We start from the raw sequence: 17,280 nt of genomic DNA, 5'->3' as shown, positions 1-17,280 counted from the left end.
TGCAATGGATGCTTGTATTTAATTTGTCTTCACCATAGTGATGACAAAAGGCTCTCTTTTATACTACAGATGGTAGGATTTGTTGGGAAAGATGTGGAAGTACGACAAAATGTCTGCACCACATTTGATAATTCTCAGGGTTGAGTGCTGATCCAATGATCTTCGGCGGTTGATACATACAATTTCCATACTTCAATCTGGGTTTCATATCATACAGCTTTATGTCTCACCGTCGCGAGTTTCTCGATGTATTCATCAGATACTCCGAGTGATGCCAGCCCAAGCTCCTAAAACACAAGCAAACAGATGTGGTTACCAACTTAGCATAAAAGCAACGTGAAATCGTCAATGAATTCAACTCTGTGATGCTGTGATTGACATACTCACCTGTGAAAACTGAGCAAACGTTGGGTCAGCAAGAAGTGGAGCATGTCCCAAAAGTTCGTGGCAACAATCTCTGCAATCCAAAAACATTGCCAACATCCATTACATTATCAGCCCATGTTGGACTTATGGATTGTTTCTTGTCCGTCCGCCCATCCGTACATGCGTGTGTACGTCCGCAACCATTTCTCGGACCTGCATTTACCGATGTTGTTAAAACATGGCAAACAGGTAATGAATGATGTCTTACATATGCACGTTATTTTCTTTCGAGATCAGATTCAAGGTGGCCGACTGGTGGCCATTTTGTTATTTAAACATGTCCCCAACCATTTCTCAACATGCATGGACCGATTTTGTTTAAACTTGGCACAAAGACAATACATGAGAGTATACATATTGCAAAGATTTGGTTTTGTTATCAGACCAAAGATGGACGACGAACGGACCATAACTCCGCACTAGAAAATGACTCCGCACTAGAACCAAACCACTGGGGCTATGACATTTTATGTTTTTTTTCTTCTTTACAGAATCATTGTATTTCGTGTTTTTGTGTCTTAGACCAAGGCTTTCTCTTTTATATGCAGTACACACCTGTATACATGTTATACTCCTCGATGCATGTCCTCCGCCTACATATATAGGTTAAAATACATTTACTTCTTCATGCAGCTGTATGAATCAAATTGGCGCCCCTTTATATAAACTTTCTAGAGCATTACTTGGTTCCTCCTAAGAACACAAGGGTAGTCCAGCATGCACATGAGACTTTTAGAATGTCCCTTATTTTCTATCATCTGGCGTTTTCCACAAGCCATAGAATGTCCCTTCTTTTCTATTGTTTGACATTTTCCACAAGCTATGGAATGTCTCTTCTTTTCTATCGTTTTCCACATGGCACATACCCTTATATAAAGGGGCCTTTTCTATGCCCTGGCATTTTCGCCAAGAAATTTTATTTTATACATACAGACTTGGCATTTAATATGGAATATTTTTTTTGTGGGGGTGAACTTACTTTTAAAGATGTCTTAGAACCAAAAGTTCATTGGAATTATGTTGAAATTATTCTAGATTTTGTTAATGTGACCTTTAAAAGAAACAAAAACCACATTTGACATTTCGAAACAAATAAATTGATCCTTGAAAGTGATGTAAACTGATATCAAACTCAATTCATGGACAGTACTGTGTAAAACTTCTGTATGTTTTCCAGAAGTATCTCTTTCTTTTGCACATTAGCCAATTTGTTTTTTTAACAAAAACAAAAGTTAAATTACGACTGGGATTACGGACAGTAAAATTACAGTTCAGTACTTCGTGTAACCCCCACGAGCATTCAGGAGAGCAGGTACACGTTGAGGCATGCTGTTCACGAGATTTGCCAAGGTTTGGACAGGAATCGCTTGCCATGCAGTGACAATAGCCTGCTGCAATTCACGCACAGAGGTCGGCTGCTGGTCCAAGTGGTCGATTTGACGCGTTAATTCTGCCCACAAGTTCTCTATCGGATTCATATCCAGGGACATGGCAGACCACTCCATATGCTCTACACCATGGTCAGCAAGAAAGTGTTGGATCATGCGAGCACGATGAGGCCGTGCATTGTCATCTTGGAAAACAAAGTTTCCTCGAAAGGCTGCACGAGCAAATGGAAGCAATGTTTCTTCCAGAATGGCCCTGTACTTGAACTGGTTCAGGTTTCCATTCAGAACAACCAGGTCAGTTTTGCCCCCTGCATGAAAAGCAGCCCAAACGGTCACCCCACCACCTCCAGCTTGGACTCTTGGCACTATACAATCTTTGTTGTAGGCTTCATGCACTTGTCTGCGCACTCGGACGCGGCCATCTTGACGATAGACCAGAAATCTAGACTCGTCACTGAAGATCACGTGATTCCAGTGTCCTGGCTGCCATTGACGGTGCTCTCTGGCCCACTGCAATCAGCGCTGGTGGTGCTGTCTGGTCAGGCATGGCTTTCTCAGGGGACGCCTGGCACGATAGCCTGCTTGAACCAGTCGTTGGTTGACTAGCCTTCTGGATACAGGCACATTTGTCAGTTGCTGCCACTTAGCAATAAGCCGAATAGCTGACTTGGTACGGCCATTGCGGACTAACCGGTGCAGCTGGCGATCATCCCTCCTTGTGGTTCTGTGGGGATGTCCTGGCCTCGGTATTGGAGTAGGGACACCCCTCTGAGCATTTCGTTTCAGGATCTTTGACACCTGACCTTGAGTGATGCCATACTGCCGAGCAACAGCACGCTGTTTCATGCCGTAATTTCGTAAAGCCACCACTCCATGACAAACAGCATTGTCGATTTGACGAACCATCTCCAGAGGAAGCGGCAATAACTTTTGGAGACGTGCAGCAGTTGTTTTCCACTAATGCAGAACGCAACAACCCTTGTATACCGACCCTTGAAGCCAATTATCAAATGCACCTGTCCGTACATTTTGCCACGCCACCTGTGATGTAATCCTGTTGTTGACTTCTTGCTGCACAGACAGTGACATGGTTCTTTTGACAAATAAATCACCAAAGTGTAAAAGAAACTCACCAGATTGATATACTGAGTTAAGAAAGTAAACCCAAGTCAAGAAAAAAAAAAATTCCATATTAAATGCCAAGTCTGTATATGTATCTATCATGTCGAAAGATTTGCATCTCAGGATTCATATTTATAGCACACTAAGCAATTAAATAATAGATGATTTATTAATGCCTGACGTGGTGTGGTGGTGACACAGTTGAGTTCCGTTGGGGACAGTTCATGTCGTTGATTGGTCCAAGTCATTGCCAATCACAGGACTCCCTGAATTCAAATTATTCTGCCGCTTTTGTTGACGTGATTCCGTGGTTGATTTATATGTGGGATGCAGGTTGATGGAATTTTCACAGGAGTACCAGGCCTCAATAATCTCGCCGTTCACACTTAATGACACTGTGCCAAGGATAGAGGTCTGATTTCATGAGAACTTGTATTGGTGTGTGTGTGTTCTCATTTTAACATGGAATTGCTACCGGATATTGTACACAGGTACAAAAAAAGAAAAGGTGGTTTTGATCATTGAGGTGTCATGCATGGCCCAGCGATTTTGGCTCAAACAATGCAGAATTCAAGAAAATGACCAAATACCAGGAGTGATAGCTGGAGCAAAGAGAATGATAAAGAAGAACCTCAGAGAGAACCTACAGACCACACCTGGGAATATTACTCAAAACGAACTACAGGTGGAGGTTGTTAGGATCCATGATGATCCTGAAAAGAACTCTCACAGCAAAACTTTGAGAACAAGAAAATTTCAAGGTTTGGTCCATGGATCATGACTTCGAGACCTGGGAGAACATTTCACCTTCTAAAACCCGCAACTAAAACTTCTAAAACCCAAAACCGACCAACCTGTCATGCCAACCAACGACAAACACACATCTTTTGCCAGCAAAAAATAGTTCCTGCAAACACTTTGCTTGTGTTGATGTAATTGCAGCCTTATGAGAGGTCGTGGGTTCCCTCGGTGCCTCTCAGTTATGATGTGCATCGACATCAGCCAATCAGAATTATTCAAGCGGGGCCAATTAGCAACCACATTTTAGCATTAATTGCTTTCATCTTTGATTTCCGGTATTCTTAGATTTTTGTCCCAAAGTGTGCAAGAAAAAAATCTTAGGCAAATTTCAGCTATCAGAATTATTGTTATTGCAATAAGTCAAGTTTAAGCATTCTTCTCATCAGGATGTTGGATCCTCATTTGTCGATGGACCTCACACTCAGCAGTCGCCCGCCATTTTTGTATTCTCTACTGGTTACATTGCGGTTCGATTGAACTCAAACGGCAAATAATTTTCGATTTTCCACAAATATGCCAAGTCTATGCATCCTTGGTGGTTGTAATAAAACAAACCGAGATGGTGTTCTGCTGGATCAATGGCCGAAAGACCCTAAGTTTGCCAGAAACTGGACGAGGTTTGTCCAAAATACCCAAGTGCGGATGGGCCTACAAATCGTTCACTTTTGTGTTCGGAACATTTTACAAAGCACTGATGAAGCAATAGAGATGGCTGTAAATCTTGTGGTTATCCACCACGATTGAGAAAGGATGCCATCCTCATGATTAAGCACAATAAACAGCCGTTGCTCAAAACTGTAAGACCATCTGCACTCAGCTACCAGTAGATTTGCACCGGCAATTTGAGTGGTGAATCAAACACCTGTGTTGGCCTGCCAGCGAACGATCTCACCTCGCCACGACACCAACCACACCCTCTCCCTCCAAACACCATTACCCCTTCCACTGGGGCTGGACTTGGCAGGAACACAGCATGGACACGGCATGGACATGACGGTGGGACACCACACACCACGACCACAGACACAAATGGCAACCCATGAATGTATGAAACGGGACGATCTTGTAACATACAGGACACCGGGTCAGCCTGCGATGGTGGGACAAAGCATTTGCTGCCCATTTCTCAGCAGTGTATGAGTGTGCCTGGGTGGTGTCCAAGGGTGCCTGGGTGGTGTCCGTGCTGTGTCAAGCCACGTCCATGCTGTGTCGTGCCATGCCAATGCAGTGAGATGCCCATGCTGTGTCCTGCCGTATTTCATCTGGAGTAATAATATAACTGATTTATCAATTAAAACAAAAAAACCCTTATAAACCGTCAATTGAACAACAACAACAACAACAATAACAACAACATGCATTTTAAGGCCATTTTCCCTGCGAGAGCAGGGGTTAGCCTTGCGGTCCCCATGACAATCTTCCCCATTTTGCCCTATTTTCTGCATCTCCCCTTGTTAACCCCCTTGCCCGAATTTCTTCTTCCACCATCTTCAGCGAAGTCTTTCTCGGTCTTCCCCGTCCTCTACTTCCTTCCTTCTACATTCATTTCCATCACTCTTCTCAACCAGTCACTTTCATCCTTCCTCAACACATGACCAAACCATCTCAACCTGTTCCTCTTCACAGCATCAATCACAGGCTCTATTCCCATCATCTTTTGCAATTCATCATTTGTCTTCCCCTCTCTCAACGATACTCCGCACATCCACCGAACCATTCGCATTTCCACCCTTTCCAGCCTTCGTTGCTGCTCTACATTCATGACCCATGTCTTGCTCCCATAAATCATAACACTTCTCACACATGCAGCATACACCATTCCCTTCAGCTTCAACGACACTCCCCTCCTCATCAGCACGCCACTCAGTTCCCGAAACTTATTCCATGCACATCTCACTCCAGCAACCGTTGCCGAGTCTGATCCACCTTCTCCATTCAGCATGTCTCTGAGGTAGCAAAATGTTTTCACACCTTCCAGCTTCACGCCGGGGACCCGGCAGAAGTACCCGGCATTGCCGGGCGGGGGAGGGGAGGGGAGGGGGGAGGGGAGGGGAACGGGGGGGGAGGGGAGAAGAGGGGGGGAGGGGAGAAGGGTGGGGGAGGGGAGGGGGAAAAGGGAGGGGGAGGGGAGAAGGGGAGGGGGTATGGTGGAGGGGGAATGGAGGGGGAGGGGGAAAGGGAGGGGGAGGGGGGAGGGGGAGAGGGGGAAAAGGGAGGGGGAGGGGGAAATTGGAGGGGGAGGGGAGAAGGGGAGGGGGGAGGGGAGTAGAGGAGGGGGGAGGGGAGAAGGGGAGGGGGGAGGGGAGAAGGGGAGGGGTAGGGTGGAGGGGGTAGGGTGGAGGGGGAAGGGAGGGGGGATGGAGGGGGGAGGGGGAAGGGGGAGGGAAGGGGATGGCCAGTCAACAATGACGTTGCAGTTATCATGGTCGGAGAGCAGCACAACAATCGGACATAGTCCTGCATATTCGCAACAGCACGAAGCGGCTTTTGGAGACTCACCGATCCTGTGACGTCCTCCAGTACCGGCGTTGCCGGGCGGGGGAAGGGAGATCCGTACATTCCCAACCCGTACATTCGCCCTCTCGACTCAAGCTCACTCGGACAAAAGCCTCGCACAAATTACACCGTGAAGGCCCAATGGTCATGTCTATGCCACAAATCACGGGCGCACTGAATTGAAAATATATAGAACGCTCATACTCCGTGAAAAGTGAAGCCGCCGTGTCGCCACCTTGGTCCGCACGACTCGACCAACTCGCTTCGCGGATCTCGTTTTGTGCGGCAATAAACTGCTCCAATCGGTTACGGAAGGGTTGTGGAAAGACGTTTCACAGCTGTTTCAAAGACATTTAATTCATATCGCACAAAATCGATACAAAACACGATCGCATAAAAGGTGAAAAAACGTGTGACGTGTGACGGGATGGAACATCACGTGATCGCTCTGAGCGAATCAGTCTGGCGGCGGGAATGGAACATCATGTGATCGCTCTGAGCGAATGAGCGAGCTGCTCTGGAACTGGCTGAGATTAGCAGGTACTTCGCTGAAATGCGCTGAGGTAAATATGAATAAAAAATATGGATCTCGTCAAATATGGTCTTGGCCATGTTTGTCCCAGGCTCAATGGCTATGTCTATGCCAAATATCAAGTACGTGAGCCTCTCCGTTTAGGAGTCTATCGGTAACATTACACACACACACACACACACACACACACACACACACACACACACACACACAAACTGTGTTTTATATATATAGATGAACCCACTCAGCGCACATTGTACATTGAATGGAGTTCACTCCGACACCCTTCCTGCACACAGCACACGGCCACTTCCCAGTTCTTTCCACCTCACCACATGCTTTACCACTTGCCAACACCATCGTCTTTCCAATATTCACCTTCAGACCTTTTGGCTCCATACATTCCTTCCACTTGTTCATCTTCTCCTTCAATCCATCCATACTTTCCACAATCAACACCAGATCATCTGCATACAACAACTCCCACGGTAAACCCTCCTTTACGTTCTGAGCCAGCACCTCCATCACAGCTACAAATAGTAGTGGACTTAGTACCGACCCCTGATGCACTCCCACCTTCACCTCAAACTCACCACTGTTCCCGTCCTTCATCCTTGCAGCTGTGCGCACTCTTTTGTACATTGCCATCACTACTCTGATCAACCATTCCTCCACTCCTAAGTTCCTCAATGCCCATGTCAATACTTCGCGTGGAACCCTATCGAATGCTTTCTCCAGATCAACAAACTCAAGAAACAACTTCTTCTTCTTCTCCATGTACTTCTCCTGCAACTGCCTCACAATAAAAAGCGTGTTGGCAAACCGTCAATTGAACGGAAAAACAAAATCTACCAATCTGTAGTGTACTTGTGACTGTGTTTTCGTCTTCACGAACACCTCCATTGTCGCCATGTTCGTCTGAATCATTGCATATGGGTCGACACAGATAAGGCTCCATAATTCCCACTAAAGCGTTTCCATCACTAATTTTGCCTCAAATAGTTTCTCCAAAATCCCACTGACAAAATTCAATGTTTCTCCTTTTAAGTCGCCATTTGGATCAAGGTGGGAATTCTGAGTGTGAAGTCACTGGCGAAAATCGACAATTTAGATATTTCGGCATTTTGTGATTGGTACAAAGAAAATTAAAAAAAATTCCCTCCAAATTAGACGTTGATTTATGATTTTCAATGGTTAAAAAAAATTTGTGTTTAGGTTCCCCTTTAAGGAAAGAATTCTTGGAACTACTGATCTCAGGAGCCAACAGATTAATGGATCAGTCTGTGAGAAGGAAAGTGAATTCTAGACCAGACCAATCTTCTTTGCCGAACTACCTTGCACATCAGAGCCTTTGCGGCTCTCTGAAGAGTGCCAAGAAGAGAAACAATTTGACAAGGGCATGCTCAGAAAATCAGGAGGAGTGGAGAATGAGCAGGACAGGCTGGAAAGGAAGTTTGACTGGACAAAATCTAAAAATGAATGACTGCCATTTGGAGATACTTGAGTCGGAAAAACGAGTGTGTAATGACGGCTGCTTCATAAAAGGTCTTAGCTACAATTCTATGGACTGTACCTTGACTTTCCCCCTTGCCCCTCTTTCTTCCCAGCATACTTCTATTTTATCTTTCCACTTTCTACAGTCATTCAACTCTCCACCAATTTTCCTACCTCTATAACATTTGCTCTCAATTTTACTCCTTCACCACCTTCCCTTTTCATATGCAACATCTACATTGATGCTAACATAACACTGGTAACTCTTCAGTTTTGAGAAAGTTGTATGAACTCACGGTTCCGGGGTGTGCATTGGTTTTGAGCTGTGCCGGATGTACTGTGTGCACTGAAAGACACGGAATGCGAGGCTTGCCAAGAAATCCCGCGCCGACAAAAGACCAGACACGGGGCGTAGTCTGAATCCACTGCGCTCTGCACAACACAGGAAGTTAAAGGGGAGACCATTGAAATCACATCAAATCTTAAAAATAGAGTGAGGCTCTGTGTACCTATATCCTGGTAATTTCCCCTCTTTGGGTTTTCTGTGTACATGGTCAAGGCTTATGGAAGAGCTGGAGCAGAATGGAAGGGGACATAATAGAAAGGGGGAAACACCAATGACAGAGATGTGAGAATGCGATCAAGAGGAGAGGGAGAAGAACACATGGAGGTGAACAAGCTGCACATAAGCTGAATGAAACACATCAAGAAGAGGAAGGGGATAGTGGGGATGAAACAGCCAATGAACAAACACAAGGAGGGAAGGCAGAGGGGAAATCACAATAACCTGGAAAAATGGAGTGCTTGGGAATGGGGTCATTTTTGGGTTCCCAAGAACCCAATGACTATTCTGACAGAACTACAGCGTTCCTTGGCTGAGATGGGAGAACCTTCTGGAAGGACAACAGTCTCTGCAGTACTTCACAAATCTAGGCTTTATGGGAAAGTGGCCAGACTGAAGCCACTCCTGAGAAAAAGGCACATAACAGCATGCCTGGAGTTAGCAAAAAGGCACGTGAAAGACTGAGAGCATGAGGCAAAATATTCTGTGGTCTGATGAGATGAAAATTGATCTCTTTGGTGGCTGAATGCAAAGCTCTACATCTGGTGGAAAACAAGCATAGCTCATCACCCATATAATACCATCTGTACCGTGAAGCATGGTGGTGTTAGCATCATGCTATTGGGGATGCTTTTCAGTGGCAGTGACTGGAAGATTTGTAAGGATGGAGGGAAAAAATGAATGGAGCCAATATACAAGCAAATCCTCGAGGAGAACCTGCTTCAGAGTGTAAAAGACCTTAGACTGCGGAGAAAATTTGCGTTTCAACAGGACAATGACCCCAAGCATACAACCAGAGCAAAACTGGATTGGCTTCAGAACAAGAATGTGAAAGTCCTTGAGTGGCCCAACCAAAGCCCAGACTTGAATCCCATTGAGAATCTGTGGAAAGACTTGAAGATTGCTGTTCACTGATGCTCTCCATCCAACTTGACAGAGCTTGAGCACATCTGCAAGGAAGAATAGGAGAAACTACCCAAATCCAGATGTAAAAAGCTGATACCATACAGACATACCCAAAAAGACACGAAGCTGTAATTTCTGCCAAAGGCCCTTCTACAAAGTATTGACTTGGGGGGCTGAATACTGCTACGTTTGTGGGGGTAGGTGACGAGTTGCCATAATGGAGATAGGAATGTATAGATTAGCATGAAACATGTGATGCAAAGTAGAAGCCCACCTCGATGTACATAAGTAGGGAATCTGTCGAGAATAAGATCATATATGTGTCTCCATGCGAGGGGTGGAGCTATGCTAATTCGGTAGGGCTTAAGGATAATTCCCAGTATGTATTGCCTTCTGTGATTTTCCCTTATGTTTTATTTCATCAAAAAGGGCCGCCATTACAACAACAATTACAACAACAGCCAGTAAACCGACATCGCCGACAGTATAACCGGACATTACGATCGGCAAGGGAACCCCGCCCCCCAAACATTCTCAATGGGCATCAATAAGGCCCTGAGGCTCTGCCCTGAAGGGGATGATTGGTCGGGGAGATGGACTGAAATAATGGGGCACGGAAATTGGTCGCGTGTGATGTCAGTGAGGGACAAAGGAGGATGAGTCTCTGCTCTCTCGCTCTCTCTCTCTCTCTCTGGTGCTGGGTGCAGGCGGTCACATTTGTGGCTCTCTCTGTAATGAGTTTCATGGTGAGTGGTTGCATTTCATTGCTCTCTCTCATTGTTTTTTGTTCTTTGGCTTGTGTGCGCCTGTGTCACATTGTTCTTTGGCTCGTGTGCGCCTGTGGAAAAAGACTAAGAGTGGTTTGGGACAGTCGATATTGCGAGGGGAGCTTTGTGAAGCGTGGAACGAGGAGGATGAGTTGCCGCCGTTTCACAACTCAAGGTGCCATGTGGTGATTCACGTCATATTGTGTGCTCCTTCACGGAGACTCGGGGACCATCTGTGCTTGTCCCCATTGGAGCAGGCTGAGTATCAGCTGACTCACCACACCATTTTCTGTTATTTTATCATTCCTTTGTCTGTAATTGTGTCTGAGTGGAGCATCCTCAAATTAGGATATTAGCTTTTACCTCACCTTTCATTTTTATCGTCTTACCTATTATTTTCATTAAATACTTTATTTTTGCACTTCATTCTTGTATTGTGAATTTTCCTTGTCATGTGTTTCTATTTGTTTGTGGGTTCGAGGAATAAAACCCTGTGTTGGCTGTCCGATCAGATAAGGCTTCAGGCCTTCCCCGTGCTCGGGGAAAAGATAATCCCGCCAAGTTCGGGTATATGCCTCAGAGTTAAAGCAATGTTTGGCTATCTGTCCAAGGCTGGTCTTCATCGGCCATGGACTTGACAATACTTATGTTTTGCAAAATGTTGGAAGACTGAGGAGAGAATGGAAGTTTGGAAGGAGAGAGGAGAAAGGGGTTATAATGGAAAGATACGGGTGTTTTTTTAGGGATTGGGGGTTGGTGGTTAGCGTTCTCCATATTTGTATATGTAAGAAATAGTTGGCTCCTAAATGGGCTGCCCACTCTAAATTACCACCCTTTATCTCCTCTCATTGGTTGAGAGTCATTTTGAAACGTTCTCCAAACATATGGTGAGGTCCAAAGGATTTCTCTTTTATCCCAGCATGGCAGGTATACTGTAGCTATATTTTATCTCCTGTTGTGTGGTGAGAGATAGTGTGTTCATGGTAGAGATATGAAAGCAGTTGCCTTCGAGGATAAATAGTAAATTTAAAAAGAACCTTGCAAGAACTGTGAAACGTCCTCAAGTTGTGGGATGCTCGTCTCACTGTAGCCGCAGTGCTTTTCCAACATGCGGAAAACCTCAAGGTGCTCCTTGCAAGCATGTGTATTGTAAAGTTTTGAAAGTTCTCCGTAAACCTTTCCCCTGTATACAGAAAACGCATTTCGTTGTTAGAATGTTGCTCTTGCATAGTGATAACACTTTATCAAACAATGTACTAAAATGGCCACCACATGTGAACCAGGAATGTGTTTCGTTAGCAACCGTCTTGCTGTCGCTTCCCAAGCCAGCCATTCGGAATCAATTGCTTCGCCTGCTGCTTGGCAAGTGGAGCAAGCGATCAGGGAGATGCTTGGCAAGCGGTAAGCAAGCTACATGCTAACAGAACGTTCTCACTAATGTTAGCAAAATGGCTGCCGGAGACAAAATCAAAACGAATGGTGGCTATTTCTTCAATTACACTTACTTCAACCTTAGTTCCTCAACAGTTAAAAAAAAAACAACCTGTTAGTGTCTTGTTAGGGGAGTATAGTAGCATTTTTTTATTGTGCGTGTCAGCGTTCGCCTTTAAAAAAAGAAAAGGATGTACAGTATGCATAATAAAAAAAGTATTACAATCCTTGAAATGAACGAAGAACCGAAGAAAGCGAAATAACTGCAAATATATATATATATATATATATATATATATATATATATATATATATATATATATATATATATATATATATATATATATATATATATATATATATATATATATATATATATATATATATATATATATATATATATATATATATATATATATATATATATATTACATGGACGTCACACATCACAATATGGAGGCAAATAGTTTCCAGTATCAGCTCTCGTGTGCGTTAAATGCAAACTAATTTTTATCTCCTGTTTTGTTATCCTAGCTGTCTTTATTAGCTTATAGTCTCCAAAAGATATAGTAAATGAAAATTGTTTTTCCTTTTATTTTCCCGAATGGACTCAATGCAATTAGTTTCCGGGCAAACATGGAGGCATGTGTGTCGTCACTGATGACGTAATCGTCACGATTTCCAAACTCGATGGGTGTAGTTTATTCTTCATTTTTGGTTATTTCTGTTATGTACACACGTTATGTTTAGAACAAACTTTTCCTTCGTTTTAACCAACAAATTTTAATTCTTATTTTGAAATCATTGCTTTTTAGAAAAAATAATATACATTCAATATTGCATAAGATATCCCACAATGCACTGCATTTGTAAAATGGAGGAAGCCATTGATGAAGGTAGTTTTTGTTGAAGAAACTTGAACACTGTCATACTAGTACCCGACTGCAAAGCCACAATGAGCCAGCGAAGCCAAAGCCTCTTGCCACTATTTTACCCATCACTATGGCATCAGTAGGTTAGGTAGTTGGTTGTAGGTAGGTGTAGTAGGTATCGTACCAAGTTCAAAATGACACCATTTGCATTCTGGATGATATTAAAATTTATAAAATTTCCTTCTTGATTAATTCGGTGAATTCCGTCTCAGCTTCGGATATTTCCGGCCGTGAAAAACTATGCCCTACGGCTGCGAGATTTCTTAAAAATAATTCTTCGTCAATTTTAGAATATTTGACGCCGTTTTCAGCATCCGAAATGTGGTAAAAAGCTTTTTTGAAATATTTTTTCAAATGCTCGAATCTCATTGGTTCCGGTAATTGGTGACGATTTTCGTTGAAGATAACCAGGGCCCATGCGGGCCCGGGGAACGAGGTTGGTCTTAAAGTATTTTAATAAATTATTACAAATTAGAGGTGCATAAGAATGTGAATCATACAAAGACGAGTGAAACAAACTCCTATTGAACTTTTTCGCAATTTTTTTATGCATACTTCCGCATCCGGAAGATGGCGGCCTCCATTGGGTGATTTGGTTTTTGAAATATTTTTTCAAATGCGCGAATCTCATTGGTTCCGGTGTTTGGTGACGATTTTCGTTGCAGATATTCAGGGCCGTGCGGGCCAAGGTTGGTCTTAAAATATTTTAATTACAAATTAGAGGTGCATAAGATTGTGAATCAAAAAGAGAAGGGTGAAACAAACTCCTATTGAACTTTTTTCAATTTGTTATGCATACTTCCGCATCCGCAAGATGGCGGCCTCCATTGAGCGATTTGGTGCATCAAAGCTTCGAAATTCTCAAAGGATCCAGAAAAATCTGGCTTTTCAACATAATACGTATGCGTTCATTCACAACACCGGCTTCGCCGGCTATTAACAAACGGACTGGCAATGGAGACGAGGAGATGTGCAGCAGCTTCATGTTCGACATGGATCACACACATAGTGTGGCACTGAAATTGTGGTTTATACAGCAACAGGTATGAAAATCTGTGTGGATGTGTGGACAGAGGAAAAAGGAGACGGATCCTTGGATAGACTGCAAAGATGGAAAAATCGGGTGTAAAGTGTGTGCGAAAATTGATATGCTGGCTAAATTAGCGATGGTAAATACTACATTATTCATTATAACACATGGTACTAAATAAAAAATAATAACTTTCTCTTCAAGCTTTGAAATACATCGTTTTGTCGCAAAATGGCGGATTAGAGACTACATCGACCTGACCTTTTCTAAGTGGATTCCTAATTGTGAGATTAAGTGGGTGTGAGTGTTGTTTTTGGTTATCATGGTAAAATGTGCATATTTCATTTATCACTCATTTTCGGGGAACTCAAATGGTTAGTGTCAAGTTAAAAGGTGATGTGATGGTAGATCTGGCAATGACGTCACAGCTGACATTTTTGCAGAGATCCGGCACCTCAAAATTTGGCACTAGACCACTAGTTAAGGGGATCAGATGTTGCACCTTGTATGTACTGCAGTGATATTGGCTGATTTTCAAGCAGATGGAAGATGACCCAGGGCAAATTATAGGGTGAAAAGGACAAAGAGAGGGTGTGCAAGAGCAGCAGAGCAGAAAAACTTTTCCACCTTCTCAGGTACAAAATATACAGAGTCCAGAAGTACTTTGGGTATGACTAGTAAGGATGGGTACAAAGTGAGATGTTGGGGCGAAAAGCTTTGGAAGCAAAGACAGAATTGAGGTATTCGGCCTTCTCATGAAGGGAGTCGGATGTGGTGCCATTTGAAGATATGGAAGGGATGGAAGGGGAACAAACTCCAGAGACAGACTGAAAGTGCCACAAATGTTTTAGAGGAAGGATACATGTTTGAAAATTCATTCTTGAGGTTGGACAGATGTTGTTTTCGGGATCTCCCGACATTGCAAACATGCTTGTTGTGGGCTTTGTGGAATGCATTGAAATTGCCTTCAGTTAGATTTGCTTTCCAGGAAGAGACGGTAAGTTGTTTCAGACCAGCTGCTTCACCACAGTATTCAGCGTACCATGGGCAAAAAGAAGTGAAGGAAAACTGAAGATGATATGGGATTAATGTGTGCATAACATAGAGCAGGTTTGTGGAAGGTTCCTGTGTTCCTGTGTTCACCTGTGTTCACCTAGGGCATAACCTGTGTTCACAGGAACTGTGGAAGAATCCCCAGGCTGAGTTGACATCAGAGGCAGTACATATGGGGGACATGTCCTGAAGAGACATGGCTGCTCACAGTCCCTGCCAATCCGAGTGAAATGCCATACTCGCCGGCATCATGGGATTGGTGAGACCAGCCAGAGAAATGTTGACTTTCACAAGCATTATGATCAGATGATCCAAATGGAGCAAAGGAAGAGCAGAAGATATTTTCAGGGAAGTTGGTCATCACCAAATCCAAAAGGGATGATTTCCCATTGGGAGAAATCCGGGTCAGAAGGTTTACAGATTGAATCAGTCCCATGGAGTCACAGAAGTCCTTCACTGAAATGCCAGGGCTTGTGAGAGAGGTGACAACGCTCAGCCAATTTGCATGGTGACAAATGAAATCACCACATATGAGGATGATAGTTGGAAAGAGTGGTTAAAAGTTGGTCCATGTTGTCAGAGAGAGAGAGAGAGAGATGTAGATGGCGTTGTCACAGTTTGGAGGATGGTACAAAACACAGATGACCAAGATGTTGGAGTTGGGGGGAGGGGAAGTCACAGCCAGACGTAATCATGGGGGTTGGGAGGTGTAAGATCAGTACAAGGGCAGTGAGAAATTCAGTTATTGATGTAAAGAGCAACTCCTCCTCCAGGGCAGGGTTCAGGCCGATCAAATCAGAGGAGACAATAGCCAGGGAGAGACACAAAGGAGTCGGGGACATTTGTGGGAGAAAGGATTCTGTGAAGCAAGACAGATGTTGAAAATGCCACACGTTCCCGCAACGTTGTATATATGTCTCAGTGGCTGTCTTGGCTCTCATTTATGTCTTGGCTTGGCTGTCTTGTCTTGGCTGTCTTGTCTTGGCATTATATGATGTTTTGGCTATCAGAAGCACCCTGGAATGAGAGATCTGTCAGGTGAGTGTGGAGGCCTCAGATGTTTGAGGTCCTGAGAGTGAAGGAGAAGGGAGGAAGTAATGGGAGGGTCCAGGACAGGTGGGAGGCTTGGAGCGTGAGGGACAGGGGTACGATTCTGGGAGGGATTTGGGCAGGAGGGAAGGTTGGACGGGACGGGACAAAGAGGAAGATGGAAGGAGGCAGGATGAGGGAGATCGTGGGAGGGGATAGTACAAGGCGGAAGCTGAGAGGGGTGGGACAAAGGGCAAGCTGATAGGGGCAGTATGGGGGGAGAAGTTGAGAAGGGGAAGGGTTAGGGGAAAGTTAAGGGGGGGCAGGTTGAGAGGGGCTAGGACGAAGGGGAAGCCAAGAGGGGTCAGAATTATGGGGAAGGGGAGTTGAGAGGGGGCAGGATGATTCCACCTCAATAAAGCTTTTGAGATAAAGATCATGGGATGGATGGAGGAATTGTTGTTGAAGACACAGACAAAGGTCATGCTTTAGGAACTGGAGGATGGATGACAGACCAGTCGTTTATGATGTATGAGAGACAGGTGTGCAAAATATGCCTTGTAAAGACGAAGAAGCGGAGGAATAGATTGTGATGAAGAAGAATAGATCATGGGTGGGACAGTGAGAGGAGAACAGCACCCAGAAGGAAAAGAATGTGAGAGACCTAACTTGGAGGAGAGAGGAGAACAAGAGAGAGACCTGCAGACGATGAAGAAGAATAGGCCTCCTGTATTTTTGGAGAGAGATCAGGAACGAAGCCTTGTAGGAAAGGAACACACGAGAGCAAGTTGTTCACAAAGGACTTTTGGAAGGGACTGATTGTGATTTGTCTCTGGGTGAATCCATGCTGGGATTTCCCTGCATTTTTGGAAGGAAAGGAGGAAGAAAACGGAGGGCAGAGAAGGAGGCCTCGGTCACTTGTACGACAATGGGGTTCATGGGGCCTGGTTGAGGAGGCTGATCGTCGCTGGCTTTCCTCGTGACTGATCTTCATCGTGCTCGATTTGGCGTTCGGCATCTTGGAAGCTACTCATCACTGGCTTTCGTCCCACACCAGATTTCAGAAGGGGGCTGTTTGAGTGTTGCGTTCACCCTGCGCATCAGAGAAAAGGGAAGTCTTGCCTACATTATTGTCTTGCTGCATGAATGTGATCTGTGGTGCCTAGTGGGTTAGAAATTGCTTTATTTCTCAATCATTGTACATAAGTTTGAATATCCCATTTACCTCTGTGTCCTTTGACTCACTTGGTTCAATCCATCTTTGTTTATAGCATGTTGTTACCCTCCTCCCTGTACTTTACTCTACAAAAT

At 44.2% G+C, this 17,280-nt stretch overlaps 1 protein-coding gene across 3 annotated transcripts in view; it reads right to left on the bottom strand.

Moving 5' to 3' along the window:
* The window catches only part of LOC137423005 (tyrosine 3-monooxygenase), a 76,582-nt gene that overhangs the window by 18,428 nt on the left and 40,874 nt on the right, over positions 1 to 17,280 (bottom strand). For all 3 annotated transcript variants that reach the window (XM_068109760.2, XM_068109751.2, XM_068109771.2), the window contains 4 exons: positions 11,532 to 11,677; positions 8,556 to 8,691; positions 388 to 457; positions 231 to 287 (listed from right to left, as the gene is read on the bottom strand). In XM_068109760.2, the coding sequence (XP_067965861.2) occupies positions 231 to 287; positions 388 to 457; positions 8,556 to 8,691; positions 11,532 to 11,677 (409 nt within the window). The remainder of the gene's footprint in view (positions 1 to 230; positions 288 to 387; positions 458 to 8,555; positions 8,692 to 11,531; positions 11,678 to 17,280) is intronic.

This window comes from Myxine glutinosa, chromosome 1, assembly GCF_964187855.1.
Source record: "Myxine glutinosa chromosome 1, kmMyxGlut1.1, whole genome shotgun sequence".
NCBI lineage: Eukaryota > Metazoa > Chordata > Myxini > Myxiniformes > Myxinidae > Myxine > Myxine glutinosa.
This window is presented reverse-complemented; position numbering and strand designations above follow the sequence as displayed.